This window comes from Penicillium cinerascens (assembly GCF_028974065.1).
Source record: "Penicillium cinerascens strain IBT 15544 chromosome Unknown scaffold_4_segment0_segment1, whole genome shotgun sequence".
Classification (NCBI taxonomy): Eukaryota; Fungi; Ascomycota; class Eurotiomycetes; order Eurotiales; family Aspergillaceae; genus Penicillium; species Penicillium cinerascens.
In genome coordinates this window covers 4,265,570-4,288,782 of record NW_026695298.1, presented here as the reverse complement: position 1 = coordinate 4,288,782, position 23,213 = coordinate 4,265,570, and the positions used below count along the sequence as shown (strand labels likewise).

The 23,213-nt window shown below is 52.3% G+C and overlaps 10 protein-coding genes across 10 annotated transcripts; 8 read left to right on the top strand and 2 right to left on the bottom strand.

Moving 5' to 3' along the window:
- Positions 1-652: 652 nt before the first annotated feature.
- N7498_010753 (O-methyltransferase) lies at positions 653-1,631 on the top strand (the record flags this gene model as incomplete). Its single annotated transcript, XM_058457809.1, has 3 exons — positions 653-706; positions 766-1,515; positions 1,587-1,631. The coding sequence occupies 3 exons, from the start codon at positions 653-655 to the stop codon at positions 1,629-1,631; spliced, it is 849 nt and encodes a 282-aa protein (XP_058304708.1).
- A 363-nt stretch (positions 1,632-1,994) lies between these two features.
- N7498_010752 (putative NAD binding Rossmann fold oxidoreductase) lies at positions 1,995-3,247 on the top strand (the record flags this gene model as incomplete). The annotated part of the gene is made up of 4 exons (XM_058457808.1): positions 1,995-2,277; positions 2,335-2,430; positions 2,492-2,895; positions 2,948-3,247. The coding sequence occupies 4 exons, from the start codon at positions 1,995-1,997 to the stop codon at positions 3,245-3,247; spliced, it is 1,083 nt and encodes a 360-aa protein (XP_058304707.1).
- Positions 3,248-4,019: 772 nt separating this feature from the next.
- N7498_010751 (uncharacterized protein) lies at positions 4,020-4,967 on the top strand (the record flags this gene model as incomplete). Its single annotated transcript, XM_058457807.1, has 1 exon — positions 4,020-4,967. One exon carries the CDS (start codon positions 4,020-4,022, stop codon positions 4,965-4,967), a length of 948 nt encoding a protein of 315 aa, XP_058304706.1.
- A 1,289-nt stretch (positions 4,968-6,256) lies between these two features.
- On the top strand, positions 6,257-8,127 carry N7498_010750 (ATP-binding cassette family ATPase ARB1; the record flags this gene model as incomplete). The annotated part of the gene is made up of 2 exons (XM_058457806.1): positions 6,257-6,799; positions 6,859-8,127. The coding sequence occupies 2 exons, from the start codon at positions 6,257-6,259 to the stop codon at positions 8,125-8,127; spliced, it is 1,812 nt and encodes a 603-aa protein (XP_058304705.1).
- Positions 8,128-9,055: 928 nt separating this feature from the next.
- N7498_010749 (TFIIH complex kinase subunit CCL1) lies at positions 9,056-10,390 on the bottom strand (the record flags this gene model as incomplete). Its single annotated transcript, XM_058457805.1, has 2 exons — positions 9,056-9,976; positions 10,058-10,390. 2 exons carry the CDS (start codon positions 10,388-10,390, stop codon positions 9,056-9,058), a joined length of 1,254 nt encoding a protein of 417 aa, XP_058304704.1.
- Positions 10,391-10,815: 425 nt separating this feature from the next.
- Positions 10,816-11,645, bottom strand: N7498_010748 (E2 ubiquitin-conjugating protein UBC1; the record flags this gene model as incomplete). Its single annotated transcript, XM_058457804.1, has 3 exons — positions 10,816-10,987; positions 11,047-11,324; positions 11,385-11,645. The coding sequence occupies 3 exons, from the start codon at positions 11,643-11,645 to the stop codon at positions 10,816-10,818; spliced, it is 711 nt and encodes a 236-aa protein (XP_058304703.1).
- A 719-nt stretch (positions 11,646-12,364) lies between these two features.
- N7498_010747 (proteasome regulatory particle base subunit RPT2) lies at positions 12,365-13,931 on the top strand (the record flags this gene model as incomplete). The annotated part of the gene is made up of 4 exons (XM_058457803.1): positions 12,365-12,367; positions 12,434-12,499; positions 12,555-13,623; positions 13,678-13,931. The coding sequence occupies 4 exons, from the start codon at positions 12,365-12,367 to the stop codon at positions 13,929-13,931; spliced, it is 1,392 nt and encodes a 463-aa protein (XP_058304702.1).
- Positions 13,932-14,280: 349 nt separating this feature from the next.
- Positions 14,281-16,062, top strand: N7498_010746 (WD40 repeat domain-containing protein; the record flags this gene model as incomplete). Its single annotated transcript, XM_058457802.1, has 1 exon — positions 14,281-16,062. One exon carries the CDS (start codon positions 14,281-14,283, stop codon positions 16,060-16,062), a length of 1,782 nt encoding a protein of 593 aa, XP_058304701.1.
- A 654-nt stretch (positions 16,063-16,716) lies between these two features.
- Positions 16,717-19,244, top strand: N7498_010745 (DUF803 domain membrane protein; the record flags this gene model as incomplete). Its single annotated transcript, XM_058457801.1, has 2 exons — positions 16,717-17,686; positions 17,740-19,244. 2 exons carry the CDS (start codon positions 16,717-16,719, stop codon positions 19,242-19,244), a joined length of 2,475 nt encoding a protein of 824 aa, XP_058304700.1.
- A 957-nt stretch (positions 19,245-20,201) lies between these two features.
- N7498_010744 (uncharacterized protein) lies at positions 20,202-23,168 on the top strand (the record flags this gene model as incomplete). The annotated part of the gene is made up of 11 exons (XM_058457800.1): positions 20,202-20,379; positions 20,446-20,538; positions 20,611-20,718; positions 20,784-20,860; positions 20,920-21,027; positions 21,075-21,253; positions 21,302-21,370; positions 21,428-21,643; positions 21,706-22,003; positions 22,079-22,317; positions 22,388-23,168. 11 exons carry the CDS (start codon positions 20,202-20,204, stop codon positions 23,166-23,168), a joined length of 2,346 nt encoding a protein of 781 aa, XP_058304699.1.
- Between the last annotated feature and the right edge of the window lie 45 nt (positions 23,169-23,213).

The following is a 23,213-nucleotide window of genomic DNA, read 5'->3' as shown; positions in this document are numbered from 1 at the left end:
AGCCCCTACGCCGTGCTGTCCACATAGAGTCCCTCCCCAAGTATGCTTACCTAGCAAGCCACTCACGACCACATATACTCGGACTGCTCCAGTTGTCCGAGTATCAAGACGGAAGAGTTTACGACGAGGACCCGCCTACCTATGTGCCATGTTGCATAGCCCAACCTGAAATCACTCGGTCGGTCTAAAAAGACGGATGACAGGAAGGAGGGGCACAGCGGTAGCAAGCGTATAGCAGTTTCATGTAAAATACATTATGACAGGTCGTTTCCGATCAGATCGAGCTTGGTAGATTCGGGCCTAATTGCCTGAAATCACCAAGCTCCGAACGAATCCACGATGTCTCGGATACATGTACGGAGTCTCCGTATTCATGGCACAATAACGCCATCACGGTGCACCTGCCAATGAGAAGGGGATGTCGGGTTAGCCAGACCTCTGTTAAGTATTTATCCCCGAGGGGATCCACCGTATTCGGGACCGTATTATTTAATCGCTGCTTAGCTAGTTATATAGACTCGGGATTTGCCATCTGCTCTTTGAACGTCATATGTTTGAACTCAGATTACTTCGTCCTGTTCGTCTTGGTATATTTCCTATCTCGCGAACCCCCGCCACTTCTCAGAGACTGTCGTACTTCTCCGCACTCAGAATGTCTACACATCCGCCGTCGCCTCCTCCCCACTCCCGCCCGGGGGAGCGCTCTGTGCGTGAACCTAGTAGCCACACTTTTATCAATGCGACTGACATCCAGGGTTACTATAGCGTGAGCCCGGTCGTGAGATGAAACTTCTGCACTTCATTTACGGCCAGAAGAACATAGATGACATCAGAGGACATCCCCAGAAGGTGCTCGACCTAATTGACGAATTCGAGAATGACTACCACCTGATGACAGTCGGAGTACCCAAGGGGAAGATCGTGAAGGATCTGATCAATGAAACCAAGCCGAAGACAATGATTGAGCTCGGTTGCTACGTGGGATATTCCGCTATTCTGTTCGGCGATGCCGTGCGTCGCAACGGCGGCGAGCGCTATCTCAGCCTCGAACTTAACCCGGAGTGGGCTGCCATTGCCAATATGCTCATAGAACTCGCTGGTCTGCGAGATTTTGTACGCGTCATCGTCGGCCGCAGTGATACTTCGCTCGACAAGTTGTTCAAGAGTGGCGAGGTAAAGAAGATCGAGCTTATGTTCATTGACCACTACAAGCCGGCCTACACGACAGACCTCAAGCTCTGTGAACAGCTTGGAATGATCCAGCCCGGCTCAGTTCTGGCTGCTGACAATGTCATTTATCCGGGCAACCCTCCCTATTTGGAATATGTCCGAAGCACCGTAGAGCAGAAGCGGGAAGCGGCTAAGAACGGCCCTGTGAAGGGTTACAGCACCCAGGGAATGAAAGACCGCAGTGTGCGGTCCTTCATGCCCGAGGATGACGTGCCTGCCTTCGAAACGGTCGGGAACCCCAACCTCGTGTACAAGAGCGAGCTATGCCAGCCCGAGGGCCAAAGAGTGAGTCGTTCGGAGTTTTCGGAGTTAATTATCACCATATTTCCGTGCATTTACTAATCGAAAATGATTAGGATGCGATTGAAGTGACGCGATGTGTTGGGGTACAGGAAGCATGAACCAGGAACAGGCTGCGGATGAGAAATAGTGGGGACTGTAGCGTGGCTAGAGCCATTGCCAAGGCCAAGATAGTGTGCAGAAATTGCAGGAATTGCCAATTGCTTAACAACCAAGTAAACCCCTTTGAAAACGCCATGTAAAACCATTGGGGTGACAGTGGTCCGTAGTGATGGCAAGCCGAGAAACACGTTGCCACGGGAGGCCGACCGAGTCGGCTTTTGGAACTTGCCCCGCCCGAGCCAGAGGTTGCCGTCGCCAGGACCTTCCCCCGCATCGGTGGGCGAAATCCGTGGGGGTAATAAGAAGCGCGACTTCTGCTCTTCAATTGACTTCTACATACTCCCTCAACCGTCTATTCAATCATGGCCTCCAAGACCTATAACGTTGGTGTGATCGGCTACGGCTTCAGTGCCAAGATCTTCCACATTCCCTTCGTGGAGCAGCTTCCCGAGCTCAAGCTTTATGCGGTTGTGCAGCGCACTCCCAAGTCCGACGACGATGCGGAGAAGGACCACCCTGGTGTCAAGTCCTTCCGCACTACTGATGACATGGTCAAGGACCCGGCAGTGGATGTGGTGATCGTCACTACCGCCCCGGACTCCCACTTTGATCTATGCAAGCTGGCTTTGGAGGCTGGCAAACACGGTACGTGCCGGAATCTCCGATCCAAATATGATCATTACTGATATAAATACTGTGCAGTCGTCTGCGAGAAGCCCTTCACTCCCACTCACAAGGAAGCCGAGGAGCTCGTTGCCATCGCCAACAAACAGAACAAGCTTCTGGCCGTGTACCAGAGTACGTCACCCCACGTGGTACCACTTTTAAACGAAGCATCTTTAACAATGTCGCTCTATAGACCGCCGCTGGGATGCCGACTTCGTGACCCTCTCCAAGCTCGTCAAGAGCGGCGCCCTTGGCCGCATCTCCGAGTTCGAAACCCACTTTGACCGTCACCGTCCTGAGGAGCCCGCCGCCGAGTCTCACAAGTGGAAGAACAAGGTCATCCCCGGTGGCTCCGCCATCTACGACCTGGGCACTCACCTTCTGGACCAAGCAGTGCATCTGCTCGGCCTTCCCAAGCGCGTGACGGCCTTCATCGGCTCCGCCCGCGCCTCCAACACCTCCGGCTTTGAGGACTCCTTTACCGTGCTGCTGCACTACCCCAACAACATGATGGTCACTGCCAAGGCGACTGTCGTCAGCCCCGAGGACGAGCAGCTCCGCTTCTGGGTGCGCGGCGAGAAGGGAAGCTTCAAGAAGGTGAGATCTCCTATAATCTACTCCAAAGAACCCAGCTAAACATATCAATCAGTACCACCTCGACATCCAAGAAGACCAGCTCAAGGCTGGAATCATGCCCCAGGACAACGGGTATGGCCGCGAGCCCAGCGAGCGCTACGGCATCATCACCACCATCCAGAACGGCAAGCCCGTCAAGGAGATCGTTCCCACCGTCGAGCCCCCCACCTACACTGAGTACTACCGCAAGCTCGTCCGTGCCCTTGGTGGCGAAGGCGACTTGCCCGCTAGCGGTGCTGAGGCTAGCCAGGTGATCCGGCTGATCGAGTTGGCTCGTGAGAGCTCCAAGACTGGCCGGACCCTGGACGTTTAGATGGATTTATTGTATGAAAGTGATGACGATTATGATTAGCGGATTGGTAGCTATGTAAAAGAATTGAATGGTACATTGAATCCGATTTTGTGGTGACAATTTGACTATCTCCACTATTCTAGAGTTTATAGGAAAGTTAATGTGTACTCCGTAATCGTGCCATGACCATCAATACCGCTTTATACAAACAAAGAATCGAAATTGCAAATACGACGATGGAAAGTCGCCTTTCCTGCAAATAATGTTCAGAGCAACTACGGTAATCAGTGAACACCTAAGTTGAAGGAGCTGCTTACGCTGACACCAAACAGATGCCAGATCTGCAGCTTGCCGAGCTAGATGCGTCTATCTGCACTAACGTCGGCGGGGTAATATTTGAGCACACAAAGAAAGTAAATGCCGAACTCCAGAATCCACAATCTCAGTAGGGTCTTCATTGTGCAAATCGCTAGCTCCATTAAGGCGTAAGAAGCTATTCCGAATCGGTGCGAACTCCCACGAACACCACTTTGCTGCCCGAGTCGTGGCGGGTCCGTACTGGCGGCTCTCCGACATCTGGCGAGACACATGAGCGCACAGCACAGCGTGGCCAGCCACAGTCTCACTAGCTTGCCTCTCAAACACCACTGTCACATGGGCGTCATGCAGGAGGGCGAGGCCCGAGCAGCCTTGTCCCACGACTCTGGCGCGTTTGACCACCGCGGATTCAAGCTCGACAACCCTTAAATCTATCGGCTGTACCAAACTTCTTATCTGATCTCCCAGAGCCACCATGGACGCAAGTTCGCTGCCCGACTTCGAGGTGTTCTCCTATCCCACGCAATTCTTGGAAACCGACAACAAGAAATGCTCGCCATTAGAAAATTCCATCACCCTCAACATCTCTTCCTCATGGACATACTGTGGACCACTCTTGACGCTCGATGAAAATCGCCTACCCTCCTCATTTCATACATGGGCCGAAGCCACCATCAACGGGCCACTTCTGACCCCTCTATTCTCCTTCTTGGCATTCGTACACGAGTTCCTAAGAGCCAACAATCTCTCAAACTACTGGCTTACCATCAGAGCCAGCACGGGATCAGACGAATTCGACATCCCGCGCTGGCACACGGACGATCTATTCTTCTCGCCGGCTTCAGGGACAATGCGATCATATCGGCGCCGCTCACTACTCTCCCGGCTGTACAGCCGTGATGAAATGACCCATCCAGGCAGCAGCCAACCAAAAAGAAGCAAAGTCCTCGAATCCACAGAAAGAATCCAAGTAATCACATCAACCCCCAACCCGACAAATTGGAAGCTCACCACCACCCTCCTGGGCCCGGGGACACTTTTCATTCCCCAAAAAAGAAGCCCATCAGCCCGCGCCATTCAACGCAACGCTAAACGCAGCGTACGCGCCGCCAATCCAGGTCACGTCTGTCTATCTGTCCGGTGCGTGGGCTGCGCTATGGCAGCGGAGACCGTGCGGACACGACTCGCCGCAGAACTGGGACACCACACCATCGTTCAGGCGCGGTCGGGCGAAAGTGTGTTCTTTCGAGTCGGCGAGGATGAAGGCGCCGTACATTCGGAGCCCAAGTCTCATGGAGATCGCATTTTTGTCAATGTTGTACCCGGGCATGAAGCGGATTTGAAGAGTCTTATGGCGAAATGGGGGATGGAGTATCCGCGTGCTTGGTGCGTGGGATTGCCCTTTCAGGTTTCAGGGGGATGATGGGGTTCATTGGAGAGATGTTGGTGAGGTGTAGATATAAATACCGCGAGGGTCTTTGGGGATACATGCTCATGTTGGGGATTGACTTGGGAGATCTCCCTCGGGCATGTGGTCCAAAGAGAAAGATTGCCCAACATTGGAAAAGAGTACAGGGGGCGATGGAGTGACCCTGTTTATAAGGATAATTCAAATGTTGAATCGATTCAGAGTCAGACGAGCTGTCTTGATGTTCATTCAAGTTATCTGCTCTATGCTACCAAGCCCAATATGATTGACGAAGTGGTACCAGTATACAAAACTTTGTTTAGTGCGTATTCGCTTTCTAGCTTAAACTAGCTTGATCCATAATTCCTAATGTCAGGGGAAAATAAACAGACCTAAAGCCATATAGGTAGATAAGATGGTAAAATTTGAAAGTATAGTTTTCAGGCTGATGAATCTCAGACCAAGGGGTCAGACATTATGCAGCTTAGTTCAAATGTGTCAATTATAAATGAGAAAGATATTCTCCTACGCAGGCGGTGCTATGTACTTGGTGACTTGGTATTCTTGGACGTGATTTGAGGCGAACTTATCTGCCAAAAGTACGAGGGGCCCCGGGCCGCAGTAGCCAGGGAAATTTGAATGAAGCGAGCAACCTCTGTCCTAGGATCGTCGGTGGCTGGCTTGGCCATGGAACCGATGTATCTAGCAACAAGTGCAGTGCTAGACGCAGTGCTCGGTGGAGCATGGGTATATTCGTTCAGATGTACCCGTATCCGTGGGGTTGGCCTACTAGGAAAGACCACGGAACAAGTCCACCCTTATGTCCTTCCCTAGCTGCCCGACTATGTATAGTCTGTACCTACGGACCTCAAGGTACTTAGAAGTGAAACAAACCGCAAGTGGCAAATGAGTGGACACCTCAGGCAACAACGCCCGAGTGCGGTGACGTCTGTCAGCCCCAATCAGATGCTACGTATTCGCTGTTTGGCCCACCGCTCGAATTTTTTTTAAATTTTGGATTTTGACGCTCGACAGGGCAAAATCGAATTATCATCCGAGGAGTTTCTATTATCGCCACTCTCAGATTCCTCATATCTCATTCTATAAGAAAGTCAAAGATTAGCGATTCAAATTCGTTCTATCGATAAGGGCTCACCATTCACACTCCCCGCTGCCCCTCTGCCTTGTCCGCCCCGCCGCTCCACTTTCAGTCTCTTTTTGCATTTCTTTGCCAGTCTCTTCGCGTCTCTCTTTCCTCCCTCCCCCTCCTCCTTCATCCCTTTTCCATTTCAATACCCGTCACCATGGTTTCTGCTTCCAAGGCCGCCCGTATGGCCAAGCGTGGCGACGCTGGCGCCAAGAAGTCCAAGAAGGACGAAGTCACTGGCGACCAGCCCGCTACCACCGACGAGAAGATGAAGGACGTCGAGAAGCTCACCTCTCAGCTGGACAAGCACGGTCTCTCCGATCGTGTCACTACCGGTGTCCTGTCGTCCCTTCCCTCCTCCCGTGACTGCAAGATTACCTCCGCCTCGCTGGTGTTCCACGGCAAGGTCCTTTTCACCGACTCCACCCTCGAGCTGAACTTCGGTCGCCGTTACGGTCTTCTGGGTGAGAACGGCTGTGGAAAGTCCACCCTGCTGAAGGCGATCGCCACCCGCGAGTTCCCCATCCCCGAACACATCGATATTTACCTTCTGAACGAGGGTGCTCCCCCCACCGAGTTTGGTGCTCTGGAGTGGGTTGTCCGTGAGGCTCAGGCCCAGCTGGACGGCATGGAGAAGAAGGCTGAGGAGGTCCTCGAACAGGACGGCCCCGACAGCCCTATCCTGGAAGATCTGTACGACGTGAGTTATTCATACCACTATTCTTGAATTCTTAAATCAAGACTGACATCCTTTTGCAGCGTATGGACAAGATGGATCCCTCCACTTTCCACACCCGTGCCTCTCTCATTTTGACCGGTCTCGGTTTCAACAAGACTACCATCGACAAGAAGACCAAGGACATGTCCGGTGGTTGGCGTATGCGTGTCGCCCTCGCCAAGGCTCTTTTCGTCAAGCCCTCCCTGCTCCTGCTCGACGATCCCACGGCCCATTTGGATCTTGAGGCCTGTGTGTGGCTTGAGGAGTACATGAAGACCTGGGACCGCACTCTTGTTCTGGTTTCCCACTCTATGGATTTCCTGAACGGTGTCTGCACCAACATGCTCGATATGCGCATGAAGCAGCTTCTTTACTATGGTGGTAACTACGATTCGTACCACAAGACCCGCTCCGAGCAGGAGACCAACCAGATGAAAGCCTACGCCAAGCAGCAGGAGGAAATCCAGCACATCAAGAAGTTCATTGCCTCTGCTGGTACCTACGCCAACTTGGTGCGTCAGGCCAAGTCTCGCCAGAAGATTCTCGACAAGATGGAGGCCGATGGCTTCATCCAGCCCGTCATCCCCGACCGTGTCTTCACTTTCCGCTTCGCCGATGTCGAGAAGCTCCCTCCTCCCGTTCTTTCCTTCGACGATGTCAGCTTCTCCTACTCAGGCGAATGGAATGACACCCTGTATGAGCACCTCGATTTCGGTGTCGACATGGACTCCCGTACCGCACTGGTCGGTCCCAACGGTGTTGGCAAGTCCACTCTGCTCCGCCTGATGACCGGCAAGCTCAGCCCCATCGGTGGCCGTGTCAGCCGTCACACTCACTTGAAGCTCGGCATTTACAGCCAGCACTCCGCTGAACAGCTTGACCTGACCAAGTCCTCTCTGGAGTTCGTTCGTGACAAGTTCCCCGAGAAGTCCCAGGACTACCAGTACTGGCGCCAGCAGCTTGGCCGCTACGGTCTCAGCGGTGAGTCCCAGACTGCCATCATGGGCACCCTGTCCGAGGGCCAGAAGTCCCGTATTGTCTTCGCCCTGCTCGCCATCGAGTCACCCAACATGATCCTGCTGGACGAGCCTACCAACGGTCTCGATATCCCCACCATCGACTCCCTGGCTGATGCCATCAACGCTTTCCACGGTGGTGTCGTCGTTGTGTCTCACGATTTCCGTCTCCTCGACAAGATCGCCAAGGACATCATGGTCTGCGAGCACAAGACCGTCCGCCGCTGGGATGGCAGCATCGGCCAGTACAAGAAGTACCTCCGTGACAAGATGGTCAGCGCCGGTGCCGTCTAAGCTACTCACCCGAGTATTTAGCATCCTGTGCTTCCATTTTTCCTTTCTCCTGATGACGACGACATGCTAGACGAGAATCGAAGGAACTGCCTGCCTAAAAGTTCAGTGATCCGGGACCGGAAACCCACCACCCCCAAAAAAGGGTTGGCTCCGTGATCTCCATCTTGGATCTTCTTTTTACTCCTTTTGTTTCTAGATCGGAGGCTTCCTGGTCCGCTATCCTTCCTCATTAGATTTTGAGCACGGGGTGGGCGATCAGTTTATTGTTTTCCTGTGATTTCCTTTTGCTGTGACGAACCCATTCCCCCTCGACACACAGCAGACATGCCTGCTGGTCGAATTTTCATTTTTTACGGTTGTTTTCACCCGCCGTGGTGCATCTTTGATAGAGAATCTGGTGCTTCCCTTGGGACGCTGGATCGTTCTGCTGTTCTGCGTGTCGATGTATCTACGGATCTTCGGGTCGATGACATGAAATGGCTTCTGTTTTATACTTCTACCAGTAGTGTTGCTTTTGATAATCGTAGATCTCGTGATGTAGTAGAAGATAGATGTATTTGAATTTAAATTGTGTAAGTTCGTTTAGATTGCGACTTTGAATGATTCGGTTCATTTGCAGATTCCTGCTCCAGGGGCTGTAAGAGATCAGCCAATTTATGCCCGGTGGTGAACTCCCGTCATGTGGTAGTTCACTCAAATAGTGGTCTCGCAGTACGAGTTTCAACCTGCCCAATCATCAACACCTGTTCTCGGTGGAAAATGGCAGCAGCAGCGATGGTAATGACAAGGTTTGGTTGTAAAGCTTCGTCTCGTCGTTCGTACAACCAGCTTTCGAGCATGGCGCAGGCTTGCAAACCGCTTCAAATTATCATGATACATATCTGGCAACTGCAAAGCTGACGCAGTCGACAAAAGCCAATTCGCTCAATCAATGCTTAGTCCGCTCAGCCACCAGCTCCGGCCCAAACATATCATTCGCACTGCGCTTCTGTTCCTCCAATTTGCGCTTCTTTGCAAGGCGCTCTGACTCCGTCTCAGAGACCGTCGCCGAGTCAGTCGCAGAAGGCGGCGGCTGGGCCGAGTCGCGCTTCAGGTTGACTTTCTCGGGGTTTTGACAGTGGTAGAGCTTCTTTGCGATGCGCTTAAGGTTCTTCATTTGATCTGGGTCGGAGGAGAGAGGTGTGTATGACTGGAGAAGAGCGGCGCAATCAGAGATGACCTGAAAGAGTTTTATGCGAAGTTCATAGAGAGGGTTCTGGAGATTGTTTTGGTTGTTGTCGGTCGTTTGTGCGAGGGGACCACCGAGCTTGGTGTCGAGGTAGAACTCAGCCAACGGCCGGTCTGCGAGTAGGAAGGCCGAAAGCCATATTTGTGAAGGGGTATAGAGGAAGTATGCGTCTGTCATTTGGGCGGCAGATTTGAGTAACTCGCGTGTTGCGCCGTGAGCGCGGCCGATTCGGTCTGCGATTGAGGAAGATGGTGTAGGAGATGGCGCAATTGCAAGAAGCCCGCGCTGGAGATCTTGGGGTGTTTGGTTGGGTAGATGGGGTGCGGGTTGGCCTTGTCCTTGTGCAATTGCTGAAAGCTCCATGACGCCGCCTTCCAGTCCGCGGAACGGGTGCCGGACGTCGAATGTGAAACGGAGTCCTTGCATAATCAGGAATTCGGGGGCGATGACTTTCTCTTCCGATGGTCCGCCTGGGATACCGGCTGCGAACTGCCGGAGGGACATGTAGTAGTTGTCGGTCTTGGTCGCGAGGAAGAGCGCGCACGCCATGATATCTTTGGGGTGATAGGTCATCGGAGAGTTGGTCAGGTAGAATCGGCGGAGGTACTGTATGGCAGTTGCCTATGAATTAAGATGAAGACGTCAGTTTGATTCTCTTGTTGGCAGCTCCAACTGCCTCGAGTCTCTTAAATTCCAACTTACCCGGACCATGGTGGGCAAAGGAGGCTTGTATTCATCACCCAGCTCTAACGTTTTCTCACAGTAATATGTGACCAAAACCAGCTCCTCCTCTGGGGTCAGACACTCAATTGGCTTCTCATCGGATCTCTTTGTTTCGCCATCGCTCCCAGGTTGCGGGGTCCCGGCCGCTGATAGTGTGGCGGACGGATGGGATTCGCGACTTCGCTGTATCGCAGCTCGCACGCGTTGACTGGCGACATCATTCGTTTTGTTTCGCAGGGACTGAAGCGATGGCTTTGTATAAGACCATAGTCGGTATTGGGAGGAGGTGCGGTAGATCTCATCTTCGATCATGGTGCTCAAAGACCCTGCTTTTGCTGCAGGAAGATGGCTCAGAAGCAGGCTTAGCAGATGACCTCAGCTGTATGGATTGAGAAATTGATGAAGGAGAACAGCTTTAGAGGAAAGGGATCATGAGACAGTCGAGGGTTACCAGCGAAGCGAGCAATGGACGAGGCTCCGTTCGTCGCGGACGTTGACGAGGTCGGGTTTGATGCGCTTATCGATAACGCCATTTGCCTTTATAGTGTGGGCTCACTCTACAATTGAACAACGCTTGGACAACACCTTTACATTCGATTTATCCGCGCAAAATCGTAATATTTGAATATTTGTTATGCAAAAAGCCTCCGTAATTATACATGGCTTTCCTTTTATCATTCAATCATCACGCATCAAGGCCAATTCCAATATATTCTTCCAAGGTTGGTCACCGACTCCTACTCCCCGAGCAGCCGGGCAGTGATATCTCCCATTTGACCATCATTCAGCTCCTGGTCTTGGCTTCCATTCGTATCGAGACCAACAAAGCGGAAAGCAGATACGACTCGTTCCACATCGAATCCCATGCCGCAGAACCGATCAACCAAATCTTTGTTGTATCCGCCGTATCTGAAGTTCAACTGTGAGCTTCTATTTTGGATCAATAAAACATATCTGATGGGACTTACTTGGCCAGATCATCCCTGGCAGCGGTTAATTGCACATCATTTGCTCTGTCCATATCTCCTCCGGCGCCAGTCGAAGGTGCACCGGCATAGATCACAGCCCATTGCCGTGCAACCCGCTCAAATTCCCTGGGATTCTGCAGCATCATATTCGCAACCTCCGCATCCTGCGGGTCTTTCGGCTCCGGGGTACTAAGAAGTGATTGCAACGAAAGTAGGGAGGATTTGACGGTTAAAACGGGCGACCAAGCATTTCCAAGGGTATCAAGACAGATAGCGCCCTATATTCGTTCCAATAAGTTATGGTCCCCAAGTGTTGGTAGCGTGAGCAACCCTCTTACCGTCTGACTGCTGATATTCGGATGCCACACTTTCGTCTCAAACTTCATCACTGGCGGCCGGAAAGGATAATCGGTAGGGATTTTGATGTCGATGTTGTAGGTACCGCCTTGGTACGGAGTGTCTGGCGGTCCTGGGAAAGAGCCGCGGAGATGTGTGATATCTTCTTGGTTGCCAATTGGCTCGACCTGGATTTGAGAATCCTTGTCTTTGTGGATGTCGGCAAGTTCTTTGCCAACTCGGCGCATGCGATTGCTAGCCATCTCGATTTGCTCTTTGCGTTAAAGCGTACAGGTAGCTATGTGATAGAAGGGCGTGGAACTAAGGTGCCGTGTTTTCAGCCTTAAGTGAGGGCGAAGCGATCGGGTCTCGGGAAAGGACTCGGATAGATAGAAATGAAATCGGAGAAGAGGAAATATGTACTGCGAAAACCATTGTTAGGATGAGGATTGCGAGTAAATTATCATACGATCTGAAGCAGATGATTCATTGCGAGGCAGCAAGGGCAAATAACAAAAAGCACAAGATAGCGATCTCACCAGTGGAGGGGAAGTATGAGGGGACGTTGAGCTCTTACCGTCTCGAGCTTTAAAGAGCTCCACGGTGACACGAGGGTGATGGCTGATAGTGCGTGCCAATATACCGCCGAATCTGCGGAACAAGCTTCGGCTCGAGGTCAGTCTCAGTCCGAAGTGTCTGCAGCTCGATTGTCCAGGATAAGAAGAAGCTTGGAAGACCGCGGGCTCAGGCATCAAGGCAGCAATGACGCACGGCCTGAGGCCCAGATCACGTGCCGGCGGCAACAGCTCACAGCTCGCAGACCCCCGAGCAGCAACATCACAGCCGTGACAGCTCATCCCTTCCACCTCTGATTCCCCATCCATCTTCAGCATCCACGTTCTTGGAGATTGCGATCTTGTCATTCTGCTTGCTGTTATTCTTTTCCGGACGTCGACAGTGATCCTGTCGCTGGCTTACAAACATGGTTGGTGACCCTGCCTACTCGAGCTCTCGTCCTGCCGATTGCCTTTACTAACGTGCTACCGAACAGGGTAACCAGCAGTCTAACATGGGCGGTGGCCCTGGTGGTGATGGACGCGATGATAAGGATAAGAAGGTATGATTCCATCCTGTTCCTTGCTACTTGACCAACTCTGACATCGCGCCTACAGAAGGACAAGCCCCGATACGAGCCTCCCCCGCCGCCTACCACCCGCCTTGGACGCAAAAAGCGCAAGGCTGCCGGTCCCAGCACTGCCGCAAAGCTCCCAGACATCTACCCTACCTCGAGATGTAAGCTGCGCTATCTTCGCATGCAGCGGATCCACGACCACCTGCTGCTCGAGGAAGAGTACGTCGAAAACATGGAGCGGCTACGCAGGGCCAAGGCACAAGCAACAAAGGGGCCCGTTAGCGATGGTGATATGGATGTGACGGACCGCAACGCAGACGAGCGGAGTCGTGTCGATGACATGCGAGGCAGCCCGATGGGAGTCGGCAACCTGGAGGAGTTGATTGACGATGACCACGCGATTGTTTCCAGCGCCACTGGCCCTGAGTACTACGTATCGATCATGTCCTTCGTCGACAAGGATCTCCTCGAGCCCGGCGCGAGCATTCTCCTGCACCATAAGTCAGTCTCAGTGGTCGGTGTTTTGACCGAGGAGTCTGACCCTCTCGTGTCCGTGATGAAACTTGACAAGGCTCCTACGGAGTCATACGCCGATATTGGTGGTCTTGAGTCCCAGATCCAAGAAGTCCGAGAGTCCGTAGAGTTGCCATTACTACACCCCGAGCTGTATGAGGAGATGGGTATCAAGCCACCGAAGGGTGTCATTCTTTACGGTGCCCCGGGTACCGGAAAGACGCTACTTGCGAAGGCCGTTGCCAACCAGACAAGCGCTACCTTCCTCCGAATCGTTGGTAGTGAGCTGATCCAGAAATACCTTGGAGATGGCCCGCGCTTGGTCCGTCAAATCTTCACAGTTGCCGCTGAGCATGCCCCTTCCATCGTGTTCATTGACGAAATTGATGCCATCGGTACCAAGCGTTACGAATCGCAATCTGGCGGTGAGCGCGAGATCCAGCGTACCATGCTGGAGCTTCTCAACCAGCTTGATGGTTTCGATGACCGTGGCGACGTGAAAGTCATTATGGCCACCAACAAGATCGAGACCCTTGATCCAGCCCTGATCCGACCCGGTCGTATCGATCGTAAGATTCTCTTCGAGAACCCTGACCGTGAGTGCTCCCCAATATTTCCCATACTTGAATGCCTATCTAACCTGCCTCTAGAAAACACCAAGAAGAAGATCTTCACCTTGCACACGTCGAAGATGTCACTTGCTGATGATGTTGATTTGGATGAGTTCATCAACCAGAAGGACGACCTCTCCGGTGCCGACATTCGTGCCATCTGTACCGAGGCCGGTCTGATGGCCTTGCGAGAGCGACGTATGCGGGTCCAGATGGAGGACTTCCGCTCCGCTCGCGAGCGCATTATGAAGACGAAGCAGGACGGTGGCCCCGTGGAGGGATTGTACTTGTAAGTGCTGATCAGAGCTCTGCTGAGGAATTCAACTTGCTGGTCAACGTCTGCACTGGACACCTCATCTGGGCGCATTGTGTATTTTAATGTAACGCATGCGAATGGCGGAAGCGACAAACACCCATATATTCTCGATTGCTTCCTTCTATGATTATTTCTTTAATCCTCTCGGAGTCTTTTAGTAGCCCGGAGGCGATCTTTCCCTTGCTGGGCCGGTAAATTTATAGATTCGTAGGTTGTCCAGTTCCATGGAGCAGCGGCCAAAAATGGTGCAAACAGTGCAAACTAGCTGGGAGCTCGATCTTATCGTCGTCGCAAGTTCTTCAACTCAACCTCTCCAACCTTGCACAATGGACGGCTTCGACGAGGAAGCTTTCAAGCAATTCTTTCCCTCCAGCTTCGGGAAGCAGGAAAAGTCCGTTGATGTTGATTCCCAGATCAATCGGTCCAAGCGCGCGGAGGTTTCTGTCCCAAAGCCTCCCGCAGACGACGACAGGAGAGAACTAACTGCATCCACCACAGCTGGCCCTGCAGAAACAGAAAGGAAGCCGCAAGAGCCAAAGGACAGTGATGATGACTCGGATGATGATGATGATTCCGAGGACGAGGATGACGAGGACGAGTTTCCCGTGTCCCACGAACTAGTCATGAAGACGCATGAGCGCGCAGTGACGACGATGACCGTGGACCCGTCGGGGGCGCGACTAATCACAGGTTCTACCGATTGCACGCTTAAGCTGCATGACTTTGCCTCCATGACCCCTTCCACCATCCGCGCTTTCAAGTCCGTCGATCCGTCCCTTAAGAAGCAATCTGCGGCGCAGGATACACACGCCGTTCACTACGCTGCCTTCAACCCGCTGTCCCCCGGCCACGTTCTGGTCGTGACTGCTACGGCACAACCGCGAATCCTCGATCGAGATGGCGACACCTTGACCGAGTTCGCAAAGGGTGACATGTACCTGCGCGATCTTCACCATACAAAGGGACATGTCTCGGAGGTATCTAGTGGAGCTTGGTGCCCATCTGATGAAAACTTATGTGCTACTGCGGGATCGGACAGCACTGTGCGCATCTGGGATGCCAATGTCGGTCGTTCACAGAAGGAAGTCATTGTCCACAAGTCAAGAGTGGCTGGGTCTGCTGGACGGACCAAGATGACAGCCGTCACCTGGGGATCCCCGAAGCAGGGTGGATCAGACATTCTGGTTGCTGCTGCTCTTGACGGCAGCTTGGCTATGTGGAGTGGCAATGGTCCTTTTACTCGACCTGCCGGTGAGGTGCGAGATGCACATACCAGAGACACCTGGACCAGTGGACTGGATGTCAGCTCTGATGGGCGATACATTGTCAGCCGAGGAGGAGATGATACAATCAAGCTGTGGGATACCAGAAAATTCAAAATGCCGGTGACAACTACATCACATCCCTCGACATCGTTCCGCTATCCCACATCGAACATCCAGTTCTCTCCATCGTCGGCGAATATTATCGTCGGCTCAGAGACTGGTCACTTGCATATTCTCAACCCAGCGCTGAAGCCCGAGCTGGTAACCCCCGTCACGACGGGCTCCCCGTTGATCACTGTTATGTGGCATGAGAAGCTCAACCAAATCTTGACCGGCTCAGCCAACGCCGAAACCCACGTTCTTTATAACCCGACAATGTCTACAAAGGGAGCTGCCTTGGTCATGTCGAAAGCACCCAAACGTCGACACGTGGACGACAATATCTCATTCACCACAGACCTGGCTTCCGGGCTTGCTGGCGATTCCGTGGTGGTTGGATCCAACGGTGTCCCACATTACAGCTCCGCGACCTGGTCTGCCCGTCATCCAAATGTTGGACTGACAGCCTCTGGTCGCTCTCGAGACCCTCGCCGACCACACTTGCCGCAGGTCACGCCGTTCGCCAAGTCTCAGTCCGATGAGAAGTATATTCGGGAGAGCATCCCTCTAAGCTCCATGCGCGATGAAGATCCCAGAGAAGCTCTTCTTAAGTATGCGGACAAGGCCCAGAAAGACCCTATCTTCACGAGAGCATATCAAGAGACACAGCCCAAAGCCATCTATGCAGAATTAAGTGACGAAGAAGAGGACCGTGGTCCTGAAAAGAAGAAAGCGCGGCGGTGATCTTCAAGTTCCACCTTGATGCCCTTATGTACTAGTTTCTACAAAATGCCCATACTCATCCGCAGTGATCTTAAATCAAAATGAACATGAAACCAAACAACGCGTACGCGTAGCTGTAGCGAAGCAACTCTACACCGATCTCGAGACAAGCAACGCATGGCCTCCTTGCATAGCTCAGGTATGTGACCACCCCTCTTTTTGCCGCAGACATGACGTCCCCCAACAGCGGGATCATCGCAGCACACGAAGGCCGCCCGAGCTGCCAATAATACATCAACACCGCAAGCTTTGACCTCGCGCGAGCTTCGGATGCACGTTTCACTCAGCGGTGCGTTGTGGCTTACATTAGTCTTCTTAGGTCCAGAGTAAGGAGCGCCGGTGGGTGCTGACATGAGCATCTCTCCGCTCCAGCTTTCTCCGTGCGCTGCCGCCTGCTTGCAAAGTCCATGACCGTTGTTTGGTCGAGAATCGATACCCCCGACTCAGCATGCCGTCTTTATGAAATGCTCACCTTTCACTCCTTGATTTGAGTCGACTCTAGTTGAGGAAGAGCTCCGGTGTACTGGAGTTTTCGATCGGTATCCCGAGTCGACCCCGGTGGATGCGACCACTATCGCACCTGGTTTCTGCCTCACTTCTATCCTACGCGACCAAATGGACTCTTCGCAGCAACAGCTGGTAGCAGGCCTGCTTACCTCACTCGTTACTTCGACCATCGCGCCATCTGCCACAACTCCGAGCTCAGCCTCCTATTCGCGCTACGCTCATTCCGTACCTCCTTCTTCGACCGCGGCCCCTCCGCATAACCACAATGGCGACGAAAATGGCAAAATGCATGAGTGGTCGTCCCTGATTGGGATTGTCACGGCGTTGATCGGCAATGTCTTGATTTCTGTGGCGCTCAACATCCAGCGCTACGCGCATCTTCGAATCTCTCGTGAATGGGAAGAAGATAAAATCAAGTTGGAGGCTGACTGGCGGCGCACGCATTCGGGGTCCTCTACGGAAAATCAATATGGGAGTGTCGGAGACGGCGATCAGAACGGATCCCGAGGACGGCCGCGCAATCAAGACCGGCGTAATGGAGGGCGCGGCTTGGAAGCGTACCGTGATGAGGACGACACTCCGAGAGACAGACATGATACGCATTCGCGCGGTTCCTTTGCGTCCGATCGAACTGCTCGCCCCGAAGACGGAGAAGGTCACCAACGCAAGTCCTATCTCAAGTCTCCATACTGGTGGGTTGGGATTGTGCTCATGTGTCTTGGGGAGATGGGCAACTTCATGGCCTACGGATTTGCGCCGGCTTCTATTGTGTCTCCTCTTGGCGTTGTGGCTTTGATCTCAAACTGCGTTATCGCGCCATGCCTGCTTAAAGAGCAGTTCCGCTCGCGGGATTTCTGGGGCGTATTGGTCGCCATCGCAGGTGCCGTGGTTGTCGTGCTCAGTGCTAAGGACTCTGAAGAGAAAATTGGCCCTGATGAGATTTGGATGATGATCACTCGCTGGGAGTTCGAGCTCTATCTAGGATTGACCATTTCGCTGATCGTTGGCCTTATGTGGGCTAGCTACAAATATGGCTCACGCTCAATCCTTATTGACGTTGGGCTGGTGGCGCTGTTCGGTAAGCCCTGTGTGGGATTTCTGTATGTAATAAAATGCTAACGGGACATTTAGGTGGATACACGGCTCTTTCTACCAAGGGTGTTTCGTCGCTGCTGTCATTCACCCTCTGGCATGTCATTACTTTCCCTATTACATATCTGCTCGTCTTTGTCCTTGTCTCCAGCGCTTTGATGCAAATTCGCTATATCAACCGAGCTTTGCAACGTTTCGATTCGACCCAAGTGATCCCGACCCAGTTTGTCCTCTTTACTCTCTCCGTCATCGTCGGTAGTGCAGTCCTCTACCGCGACTTCGAGTCAATGACGACTGAGCGTGCCGCGAAATTTGTGGGAGGCTGTTCATTAACATTCCTGGGAGTCTACTTCATCACAAGCGGCAGGATTCGTTCCGATGACGAGTCTACCTTTTCTACCGAAGACGAAGAAGAGGCCATTGGCTTGCTTCACGGCGAGCGATATCATGACCGGCTTGATCTATCTCCTCCGGGCAATCAGATCGGCTTGTCTAAAGCGCTTCATTCCACTCCTGGTGTAGAGTTTGATGTTGGTCAATCACCCTCAGGGTCACTCGTGAGCCGTGGGATCGACGACGTCGATGAGAGCCAGCTCACCCCTCGGGGAGTCCTATCCGCAGCAGAATCCTCTCCTGCGGGCTCATTGGCCGCCGTTTCAACTCTTTCGGGCCCCTCGCTCGATCACATGTCGCCTCTTCGCCCTCCTTCTCGCATGTCTAACCCCTGGGCAGACCCGGATCAAAATGTATCGACTCCCAAATCTGATACGGAGATCTACCGCGCTGCCACCCCTTCACCTCGGGCTGGTGATTCGACCCAGGAGTCCACCGTACTTCTTCGCTTCCCTTCCGCACCAGGGGTAGTAGAGTCAACTTCTGGTGATATGCATGCAACTGTTCGACGTGCCTCAACCCCTGCCGTCGGAGATGAACCCCATGTTCTTCTCGAAACACCCACCAGACGCGTTTTGCGCAACTCCCTCTCTCACCGCTTCTCCCCCGGTCCTCTCCTCCCTACTCTCTCGGGCGGTTTCAGTGCCGTGGTTGCGGAATCTCTCCGCCGCGGCGAAGGCAGTCCTTTGAAAGACCGCAGCAGGCGGAAACTCGGCCGCCGGAGACAACTGGACGGCGCATTTGACCGGGGAACGGGTCGTTCCCAAGAGGGGGATCTCGGTCATGTGGGCGCCGATGGCGATGGCCATGATTCTGCGTTGACAATTGCCAATGCTCGACTTCAGTCCGCTACAAACCTGGTCGGGCCATCCGTCGAAGTCGGTCGTTCCACTCCTGCCCTTGCTAGCGAACTCTACACAACGCAGTCCCGCAAGACTGATGAAGAAGTCACACGGCTCCGCAGCTTCAGTGACTCCTGGAGCGATGGTCTCGCCTGGCTGGGCGGTGCACTCAAAAAGAGCAATACAAACGTCGACAGTGGCGCGGTAACGCAAGGCACCGTAACTCCGCAGGTCGGCGAGGAGCCATCGGCACAGGGTGAGGACGATCAGCACAACAGTGCTAATGCCGAGTTCGAAACTCGGACATAACCGCAGCAAGGGCTTTGCCACACTTGGCCTTTGTGACTAGACCGTACATGAAGAGTGGCTGGGTCACTCAACCTTTTCATAACCCCCTCATTATCATTTCCTTGTTTTTTTCTACACTTCTTTCTCGCGAAGATTTTTTTTTCTTGTTGGTATAAATGGGCTTGTAATAGGCATTGCATTCTGCGGGGTATATTCTGTTAGGCATTTAATCTCCATTCTGTCTCATTTTTTCATCGGATTGAAGTCAAGGGCGGGCCTGCGTCGATTGATCCCTGTCATGTCTCATCTCACATCCTTTGTACAATTCATTTTATTCAAATATTTAAACTCACAGCAAAAAATATCCACTTCATCCACTCGAATTGAACAGTTAACAGAATCTCAATTCCGAAGACTAGCTACATCTCGCATGGTGCCTACCCCTTGGTCCTAACGGGGTCCTGTTATAGGTGGAAAAAGGCGAGACGGATGTGCCGCTGCAGATATGCATTTATCCCGCAAAGCGTAAATCCCCAACATCCTGAATTTAGCCGCTAATTATCTCCTCACTAGTTACCTCTCACTCAGGTCTCCAAGTAAATAAGACGGACCCTCGCCATAGACGCGGGGTGTTGCTCCGTTTCCGTATAGTCTTAGTGTATATAGATCCTGCAACCATGATTTGGCCATGGTCATCTCATCTCCGTGATGCATACTAGCCTGGAAAATAGGACTCCATATAACGTTCCACCATTCCAGAATGAGCAGGGTTTGCGGTGCGATGGAGCAAACCCCGAGGTTTGTCCCCGCGGGGTCGAGGAGTTGCACCCGACCAAAGTGTCTTATATGTAGCTTGGGTCAGCGATGGTTTTCTCTAAACATTTATCTAAGTCAACAAGCTTTATACCTTTTGATCCCGTGTGCTAGCCTGCGGTATTTACTTGGGAACAAAACGAGGAGTTTTCTGTTCCCACCAAGATGAAAGTCAACGGTCTTTCGAAGGGGTTGTTCCTAGTGCAGCTTTTTGCTGCAACTGTTCTTGGAGACCTTTCGAAAACTCCGCTCTACAAAGATGCCAATGCGCCTGTTGAGAAAAGAGTTGAGGACCTGCTGGGTCGGATGACGGTCGAGGATAAGATGGCTCAGTTGATGCAAGGTATGTTCTCGAGATGGTTCAATTGTTTTTGCATACGATAATTGTGCAAACTAATAATGCACGTAGGCGATATTACAAATTGGATGAACCAAACGTCAGGAGAGTTCAACTATACAGGGCTTGTGGCAAACATGGAGATGAAAGCTGGCTCTTTCTACGGTATGATTCTATCTTCAGCGGCATTTGTGCGCTCGGAGAATGGTGATTGACAATTGGTGCTTACGATTGCAGTGGGTTATCCTATTCCTTGGGATTGGCTTTCGGACAATATCAAGAGGGGTCAAGACTACCTTCTTCAGAATACCACTCTCGGAATCCCTGCCCTGGTGCAGACTGAAGGTACACCTTGTTTACCGAGCTCGGGCTCAAAGAATACTTTGACTGATTATATTTTCGTCTGGTAGGTATCCACGGGTTTCTGATTGGCAATGCCACAATCTTCAACTCTCCTATTGGGTATGGAAGTTCGTGGAATACCGATGTAAGTGGCTCAGAGCTACCAAATCTTGTATGGTTCAATTTCTAATAATCATGCTGCAGCTGGTCCAGAAGATGGCAGAGGTCATCGGCCGGGAAGCTCGGACACTTGGTGCTAGCCAACTCTTCGCCCCTGAGGTTGGTTTGGCTCGCGAACTCCGCTATGGCCGGGTAAGACCCAAAGCCCCTTCTCAATACATGAACTGACAGATATACAGGTCGAGGAAATATTCTCCGAGGATCCCTTCCTGGCAGGCGAGATCGGCTATAGCTATGTGAAAGGACTGCAGAGTAAGAATGTTTCGTCGATGGTGAAGCATTTCGTTGCATACAGCAACCCAGAGCAAGGGTTAAATACAGGACCTGTGCATGGCGGCGAGAGAGAACTACGAACAACGTACGCTCGAGATCCCCGCCAGTCAGAGATATACTGACCTCTTTCCAGCTGGATGCCATCATTCAAGCGAACCATCATTGATGCTGGCGCATGGGGAGTCATGGCGGCATATTCCTCGTGAGATAATTCCAGGATAACGCAGAGAAATCATTGATGTTAATACTGAGTTGACAGATACGATGGTGTTCCACAAGTTGCTGACTACCACACTCTCACGGAAATTCTGAGGGAGGAATGGGGCTACGACTACTTTGTCATGACTGATGCTGGTGGAAGTGACAGACTTTGCACCGCCTTCCAAATGTGCCAGAGTGACCCTCTCGACATGGAATCGGTCACCGAGCAGCTGTTGACGGCTGGTATTGACGTCGAGATGGGAGGCGGTTCCTTGTAAGAAAAGTCCACGATTGAACGATTGAAACCGCACCGGGATGGTGTTAACTCCAGTACAGCAATTTCCAGAAAATCCCAGAGCTCGTCAAGTCTGGAAAGTTGAATATTTCGGTCGTCGACAATGCAGTATCCAAATTGCTCCGGGCCAAGTTCGAAATGGGCCTTTTCGAGGATCCCTATCCCGCTGCTCCGGAGAACCAGTGGCATAGCCTCATCAATAATGCCGAGGCGAAGCAGGTTGCGAGAGATTTGGACAGAGAATCTATCATTCTTCTAGAAAACCATAACGAGACACTTCCACTGAAGAAGTCCGGCAGTATTGCGGTTATTGGACCTATGGCATATGGGTTCATGAACGTAAGTTGATAGTCCCTGCCATCAGCTTCGCACCCAGTATCCAGATCGGATATCTAACTTGACTGCATCGCATAGTACGGTGACTATGTGGTCTACCAAAGCCAATACCGCGGCGTTACTCCACTCGACGGCATCAAAACCGCCGTCGGCGACAAAGCCCAGATCAACTACGCTCAAGGATGCCAACGGTGGAGCAACGACCAATCTGGATTCGACGAAGCAATTGAGGCCGCGAAGAAATCCGACGTTGCCGTCGTAGTGGTTGGAACTTGGTCTCGCGATCAAGTCCAGCTTTGGGAGGGACTGAATGCAACGTGAGTGAGACATTTTCACCCGGCCCCACCGCGATACCACGACACCGTTCATGCCCTAACTACAAAGCAGCACCGGTGAGCACGTGGATGAAGACGATCTATCTCTCGTTGGGGCCCAGGCTCCACTGATCCATGCGATTGTCGATACTGGTGTTCCCACCGTGCTGGTGTTGTCTAGCGGCAAACCCGTTACAGAAACATGGCTTTCCAACACCACCGCAGCCCTAGTGCAACAGTTCTACCCATCCGAGGAAGGAGGTAATGCTCTCGCTGATGTACTTTTCGGTGATTATAACCCGTCTGGAAAGCTGTCCGTCAGTTTCCCTCGCTTTGTGGGCGATCTGCCCGTCTTCTACGATTACCTGAACTCGGGCCGCGCCATCACCAACTCGGGCTACGAGACCTGTAATGGGACCCTTGTCTTTGGCCATCAATATGTTCTAGGCAATCCCACGCCATGGTACCCATTCGGCTATGGCAAGAGTTACTCCACTTTCAAGTATGGGTCTGTCAGTCTCGATCACAGCCAGATTTCTGCGTCTGACAGCACCGTTACTGTTTCCGTTGACGTGACCAATGCTGACTCGAAGCGAGACGGGACTGAGGTAGTCCAGGTCTATGTCTCGGATGAGATCACCTCGGTGGTTGTCCCGAACCGACAGCTCAAGGGCTTTGCGAAGGTGGTGATCCCTGCTGGACAGACCAAGACTGTTAAGATTCCAATCAAGATTGAAGATCTTGGGCTGTGGAATACCCGTATGAAATATGTTGTGGAGCCAGGCAATTTTACTGTGCTGGTTGGAAGCAGTTCGGAGGATATTAGGGGCAATGCTACACTGACTGTACAGTAATGGTCAGTAGTAAGGTAGTCCCAAATCAGTCTCCCAATATTGTTG